Raw genomic sequence first — 7,379 nt, 5'->3', positions numbered from 1 at the left:
TATTTATTTATTTTATTTGTTGTTTTTTCCTTCTGAGCTGAGGACAGAACCCAGGGCTTGCCGAGCACTGAGCTAAATCCCCAACCCTATTTATTTTATGTATATGGGTGTTTTGCCTGCCTGTATGCATGTGCACCATGTGCATGTCTGGTGCCCTCAGAGACCATCAGAGGATATCAGATCCTCTGGAACTAGAGTTACAAGTGATTGTGAGCTTCCTTGTGGTGTGGGAACTGAACTCAGGTCCTCTGCAAGAGCAGCAAGTGCTCTTAACCACTGAGCTATCCTCCAGCTCTGCCTGGCCATATTTTTGATTAAACAAATGACAGTTGTTCTAGAAACATCTTGAATTACTTTGAAAGGCCCCTGCCCCCAACTCCTATTCAGGGAGTGAGAGACCTGGGCCCGAGCCCTCTCTTTGTTTTTGTTCAACTGATGAACTAGATCATGCTGTTGGTCTCTCTACAGTTATGAAAAGGTTCATTGGACTGAAACCCAGAGTCCCAAAGTGAAGACTGTGTCCAAGTAGCTTTGGGACATGTGGAACATGTTATACCCTACGGGAGAAGTGGATTTTCCCCTCTGTCTCTGTTTGCAAGTCCTGTTCCTTTGATTTAGTCCTGACCTTGTACATTACCCTTCAGACAGAGCCTTCACCAGGCCGCCGGGCTTGCTTGCTTTGTCTTAGACTGATTTTTGTTTTGTTTAGTTGGTCTTTTTGTTTGTTTTATTTAATGATCTTCCTGTGTAGTTAGGCTTGCCTCAGACTTGTGATCCTTCTGCCTCAGTCCCTGAATGCTGGGATTGCAGGTGTGTACCATCACCCCTTGACTTCTCTTAAATTCTTTTTTGAATCCTCTTTGTTGGAGAAAGCAGGGAGATTGTATTACCTTCCCGGTCATGCCACACAGTGCCTGGAAAAGTGCAAGGGCCACTTAGTCACCACTCCAAGTTCCAGGCCCTCCACATCTTATAACTTATACTTTGCATTTTTCATAATTATTTTAAATGTTCATTCAACAAATGAGATACTGAGCACCTCTGTGTGGTGCTGCTCTGACTGCTGTTTTCATCTGGAGGCAGACTGACATCCTGCCCTCCACAGACATATAGCCAGTGGGAAGGAAGGAAATCAATAAACACAGAAATAAAACCCAGGCTGCATGACCGTACTTGTTCCAAAAATAATGAAGGAAGATGAGGGCTGGAAAGTAGGGGCTGCTGGGGCATGATTTTATATTATTGGCTGGTCAGGAGCAGGAATACCATCATTTAAAATGAGAAGAGGCTGGAGAGATGACTCAGTGGTTATTTGAGACAGGGTCTCCCTGTAACCCCAACTGGCCTGGAACTCACTATGTATACCAGACTGGCCTTCAACTCAAAGAGATCTGCCTGCCTCTGCCTCCCAAGTGCTGGGATTAAAGGTGTGCACCACCACGCCCAGTGGGAGGGTAGTCTTACAGCTATCAAAGGACATGTCCTGAGCTTGATGCCCAGTCCTGTGCTCCTTCTTTAGTGCATGAAATCACAGAGTGATAGATGCCTCTCATGCCCTGTGGCCAGATGTGTCCAGGCTGTGGGAACTCGTGAGGTTTCATTAGCAGATAAGAGCCACAGGGCCGCCTCTGCTCCAAACCTGGAACCCATGAGATTTCCTGGAAGACCATAAGGGAGAGGAGACCATGGTATTTTGGTTTTGTTTTTTAAAGATTTAAATTTTTTTAAAAATTATGTATATGCATGCATGTTTGTATGTAGGTATGTGTATATGAGTGTAGGTGCCCATGGGGGCCAGAAGAGGGTGTCAGATCTCTTGAGCTAGCGTTACAGTGTAAAAATTGTGTGCTGCCTGATGTGGGTGCTGGGAGTTAAACTCAGGTCCTCTGCAAGAGCAGTACACGCTCTTAACCACTAAGCCATCTCTCCCATCCCTTGACAATGTCCCTTTTTTTTTCAATATTTATTTATTTATTTATTTATTTTATTTGTTGTTTTGAGACAGGGTCTCCCAGTAGCCCCAGCTGGCCTGGAACTCATTATGTAGTTATTTATTTATTTTATTTGTTGTTTTTTCCTTCTGAGCTGAGGACAGAACCCAGGGCTTGCCGAGCACTGAGCTAAATCCCCAACCCTATTTATTTTATGTATATGGGTGTTTTGCCTGCCTGTATGCATGTGCACCATGTGCATGTCTGGTGCCCTCAGAGACCATCAGAGGATATCAGATCCTCTGGAACTAGAGTTACAAGTGATTGTGAGCTTCCTTGTGGTGTGGGAACTGAACTCAGGTCCTCTGCAAGAGCAGCAAGTGCTCTTAACCACTGAGCTATCCTCCAGCTCTGCCTGGCCATATTTTTGATTAAACAAATGACAGTTGTTCTAGAAACATCTTGAATTACTTTGAAAGGCCCCTGCCCCCAACTCCTATTCAGGGAGTGAGAGACCTGGGCCCGAGCCCTCTCTTTGTTTTTGTTCAACTGATGAACTAGATCATGCTGTTGGTCTCTCTACAGTTATGAAAAGGTTCATTGGACTGAAACCCAGAGTCCCAAAGTGAAGACTGTGTCCAAGTAGCTTTGGGACATGTGGAACATGTTATACCCTACGGGAGAAGTGGATTTTCCCCTCTGTCTCTGTTTGCAAGTCCTGTTCCTTTGATTTAGTCCTGACCTTGTACATTACCCTTCAGACAGAGCCTTCACCAGGCCGCCGGGCTTGCTTGCTTTGTCTTAGACTGATTTTTGTTTTGTTTAGTTGGTCTTTTTGTTTGTTTTATTTAATGATCTTCCTGTGTAGTTAGGCTTGCCTCAGACTTGTGATCCTTCTGCCTCAGTCCCTGAATGCTGGGATTGCAGGTGTGTACCATCACCCCTTGACTTCTCTTAAATTCTTTTTTGAATCCTCTTTGTTGGAGAAAGCAGGGAGATTGTATTACCTTCCCGGTCATGCCACACAGTGCCTGGAAAAGTGCAAGGGCCACTTAGTCACCACTCCAAGTTCCAGGCCCTCCACATCTTATAACTTATACTTTGCATTTTTCATAATTATTTTAAATGTTCATTCAACAAATGAGATACTGAGCACCTCTGTGTGGTGCTGCTCTGACTGCTGTTTTCATCTGGAGGCAGACTGACATCCTGCCCTCCACAGACATATAGCCAGTGGGAAGGAAGGAAATCAATAAACACAGAAATAAAACCCAGGCTGCATGACCGTACTTGTTCCAAAAATAATGAAGGAAGATGAGGGCTGGAAAGTAGGGGCTGCTGGGGCATGATTTTATATTATTGGCTGGTCAGGAGCAGGAATACCATCATTTAAAATGAGAAGAGGCTGGAGAGATGACTCAGTGGTTAAGTGTGCCTCTGTTCCATCAGAGGACTTCCCACATTGGGCAGTTCACAACTGCCTATAACTCTGGCTCAAAGGAGTCTGAAACCCCCTTCTGGCCTCCCTGGGCACTGCCCCCCCCACACAAATAAATTATAAATACCCAGGCATGGTGGTGCCCGCCTTTAATCCCAGCACTCAGGAGGCAGGGGCAGGTGAATTTCTGTGAGTTCAAGTTCACCCTGGTCTACATAACTAGTTTTAGGCTAGCCAGAGCTAGCCTAAAATAAAGTCTGGGCATGGTGGCACACGCCTTTAATCCCAGTACTCAGGAAACAGAGGCAGGCAGATCTCTGTAAATTCAGGGCTAGCCTAGTCTACACAGTAAGTCCTAGACCAACCAGAGCTGCATAGTGAGACCCTGTCTCAAAATAAATAAATAAATGAATGAATAAATTAATAAATAAAAAATAAATAAATAACAAGAGTTAGAGCTGGGGAAATGGCTCAGTGGTTAAGAGCACTTGCTGCTTAATTATAAAGGCCTGAATTCAGTTCCCAGCACCCATTTTGGGCTGTTCACAAATACCTGTACGTCTAGCTCCAAGAGATCAGATAATCTCTTCTGTCTTCTTTGGGCATCAGCACATGTGTGCATACACTCACACAGATACATATACGCAAACACTAAATTAAGTAAAAATGAGATGAGGCTGGAGAGATAGCTCAGCAGTTAAGAGCACTGGCTGTTCTTGCAGAGAACCCAGGTTTGATTCCCCACACCCACATGGCAGCTAACAACCATCTGTAACTCCAGTTTCAGGGGATCTGACACCTTCATTCTGACCTCCATGGACACTATATGATATAGATGCATTTACATCCATGCAAGCAAAACACTCATACACATAAAATAAAAATAAAAAACAAACAAAAACCCTAAAGGGTTGTGACGAACATTCACCTAGCATGCATGATAGCCTGGGTTACAAATGGAAACAAAAGGGAAGGAGAGGGAAAGAGTTGAATGCCAGTTCCCCACTTTGCCTTCGCAGATGAATTCTTCCACTTCGTCCTCCTCTGCTTTTCCATCGGATCCCTGCTGGTGTGTTATCATTACTCCTCAGGTAAGGCTCCCTGGGGACCAGGGAAGGGTCTGTATGAGAGGACTGGGTATTACAACCTGAAGGCTGACCATTTTCTCCTTTGCCACCCTGGCAGATTGGTTCATGTCCCTTGGGGTTGGCCTGCTCACCTTCGCCTCCCTGGAGACCATCGGTATCTACTTTGGGCTGGGTAAGCTGCCAGTCAAAAAGTCACACAGAATCACAAGCTCCTGGAGGGTGGCAGCTGGAAAGGCCATCACACTTGCCAAGAATCACAATCTAAACTTAAAAAAAAAAATTCCTTATGTGTGTGTTTTCTTCCTGATCACGTTCAAGGTCAATGAGAGGTCATTGGCAGAAGCTTGTGGAAAAAAAGGGTAGCTCCATAAAAATGCAAAAAAACAGTTTAAAGTGGCAAACTAGAGCTAGTCAGATACTGAAAATGAGCTAGTGGAGCCAGGCAGAGAGGTCGCAGGTTTCCTGTCCCTGTTATTGCTGCTCATGGCTTGTTTCCCGTTGTAATAACCACAGCACTGTTATTGAAGTTTGTCTGAAATGGCACGTTAGGCCTTTGTTTGCGTGGGTTGGGCCTTTGTCCTGGAGCAGCAGGGGGTGTGACTGATCCTGGGCTCTTGAGGGGCCACAAACCTGACCAGCCTTTCCCTTGTTCCGAGCAGTGTTCCGGATCCACAGTGTGCTGCAGGGCTTCATCCCCCTCCTTCAGAAGTTCAGGCTGCCAGGTAACCAGGCTTCCCTCATTCATCTTCTCTCCCAGTCAGGGTTCTCTGTTCAGAAAGAGGGATAGCATCTAACAACTGTCCTGGAGGCAGGAGGCTTAGGTTTGAGTTCTGCCTCTACTCTGTGACCTAGATGGCCAGTCTTCTTTTTCTGTACTGAGAATGGAACCCAAGACTGGTAGCATGCTAGGCAAGCCACATTCCACCTGTCCCTTATCCTCTTTGAGCCTCAGTTTTATCAATTGGGAAATCAGTGTAATGATTCCTCCTGTACAGGGTGGCCCATAAAGTGAGGGATGCATGCAGAAGGCCTTAAGCACAGAGCCTTGAAGAAAAGCAAGGAGTTGTATTCCCTACAGGCTGGTTCCTTCTTGCTTGTACTTTGTGACTTTATACTTGCCTGAGGAGGAAATGGCCTGGGCTAAAGTAGATCCTCTGTGTGTGTGTGGTATAGTGTGGTGTGGTATGTGTGTGCGATGTGTGTATGGGTATATATGTCTATACAGTATGTGTGTAGTACGTGTGTGATATGTATATATGTTTTGTGTGCATATGTGTATGTATGTGTGTTTTGTATGTATGTGAATGTATTTGTGTGTATATGTGTAGGTGTGCACATGCATGAATGAATGTGTGTATATGTCATGTGCATGCATGAATGAGTGTGTGTAGCTGAGATGGAACCCAAGGCCTTACTTGTGCTAAGTAATTGCTCTGCTGCTGAGCCATACCCCTACCCAGATCCTCTTAGATCAGCAGCTTTCTACCCAGGGGCGTTGTGCCTCAGAGCAGTGAAGCCAGGGCGTTGTGTCTCTGTATTGAGAAGTGTGTCTCCTTGAATGTTTAACTAATAGGACAAAGTAGTCACTGTGGCCATGGGTTATGGACCCCCATGGTGGTTTTGGGAAGTGCCACATACTGCCAGTCTTGCAGTATTCTGAGGTGGCAGTGGGGACAGGATTTAGCTACCCACAGAAACCCATGCCATCCTACTGGCTTTGCCTTCCAGGGTTCAGGAGGACTGATTGAGACTACTGCCTAATGACTGAACCAGGCCCTAGAGTGACCACTGTAACCACTGCCATACCCCTGAGCCTAGAAGACTGAGCAACATGCTGGGAGACACTGGCAGGCCATGCCGGAGCAATAAAAAAGCTCTTCTTCTTCCTTGTGGTCTGAACATTAGTACCAGCAGGCAGGTGCTCACTCAGTGGAGTAGCACACAGTCAGCTGCCAGGGGAGAGGGAGGGAGGGCACCTAGGTCAGCAAGAAGGTTCTGGGATGCCATTGTTCTCAAGGTAGCAGGAGTCCTGAGCCATGATGCTGCCATCTGCCTAGGCTCTGGTCTCTCTCCGTGTCCTCAGGCCATGCCCATGAGCTCACAGGTTCTGCAGAGTCACCCTGGGACAGGCAGAGAGTCCCTGAGGCAGGGAGCTATGAGGCTGGGTCCCCAGGGGAACCTGTTGCAGGTAAGACAGACTAAAGCCATGGCCCCATTACCCAAGAACAACTTCACTGACCTGGGACTTTTTCAAAATTCAAATAAACATTCCCTTTTCTGTGCTAAAAAGAGTACCAAATATTCCTTTACGTGTTTTTTTTAAACTTTTGTTTTTAATTTTATAAACAGGGTCTCATATAACCCCTGCTGGCCTCAAACTATGTAGTAAGGCTGACCTTGAATTCTTCATCCTTCTGCCTCCACTTCCTGAAGGCTGGAATCATAGGTGTGGCCTACCATGCTCAGTTTTATGTGGTGCCAGGAATAGACTAGGGGCTTATGTATAGTAGGCTAGTACTCTACCACCTGAACTATCCCCAGCCCTCTCTTAGATTTCTTGAACATGAGAACACATTCAGGGGCTCCTTTGAACATATCTAGAAGGGATGGACACTTACCCAGTTGCATAAAGTGTAAAAGATGGCCCATATAGAAGCTCACAGAGGAATGTGTAACTATTCATGTAAAATTCAGTTTCACAGATGGGGATGAAGGGCAGGGCCTTGCAAACATTCCTGTGAAAACGACTTGGGGTTGCTGAAGATGTGGCTCAGTTGAATGTTTACCCAACATGCACAAAGATCTGGATTCATCCCCAGAACCACATAAATAAGGCATGATGGCAGATGCCTGTAATCCTAGTACTAAGGAGGTAGAAGCAGGAGGATCAGAAGTTTAAGGCCAGCCTTAGCTACACAGGGT

At 45.9% G+C, this 7,379-nt stretch overlaps 1 protein-coding gene across 1 annotated transcript in view; it reads left to right on the top strand.

The window, feature by feature from the left end:
- Positions 1-6,289, top strand: part of Tmem40 (transmembrane protein 40) — a 17,067-nt gene extending 10,778 nt beyond the window's left edge. The window contains exons 7-10 of the mRNA XM_008854913.3: positions 4,389-4,460; positions 4,555-4,629; positions 5,117-5,179; positions 6,186-6,289. Coding sequence (XP_008853135.1) covers positions 4,389-4,460; positions 4,555-4,629; positions 5,117-5,179; positions 6,186-6,205 — 230 coding nt within the window. The 3' untranslated portion in view covers positions 6,206-6,289. The remainder of the gene's footprint in view (positions 1-4,388; positions 4,461-4,554; positions 4,630-5,116; positions 5,180-6,185) is intronic.
- The last annotated feature ends 1,090 nt before the right edge of the window (positions 6,290-7,379 follow it).

This window comes from Nannospalax galili, unplaced genomic scaffold, assembly GCF_000622305.1.
Source record: "Nannospalax galili isolate Female #2095 unplaced genomic scaffold, S.galili_v1.0 scaffold406, whole genome shotgun sequence".
Taxonomy (NCBI): Eukaryota; Metazoa; Chordata; class Mammalia; order Rodentia; family Spalacidae; genus Nannospalax; species Nannospalax galili.
Note: the sequence above shows the minus strand (reverse complement) of the source record. Positions and strands in the feature narration are given on the sequence as shown.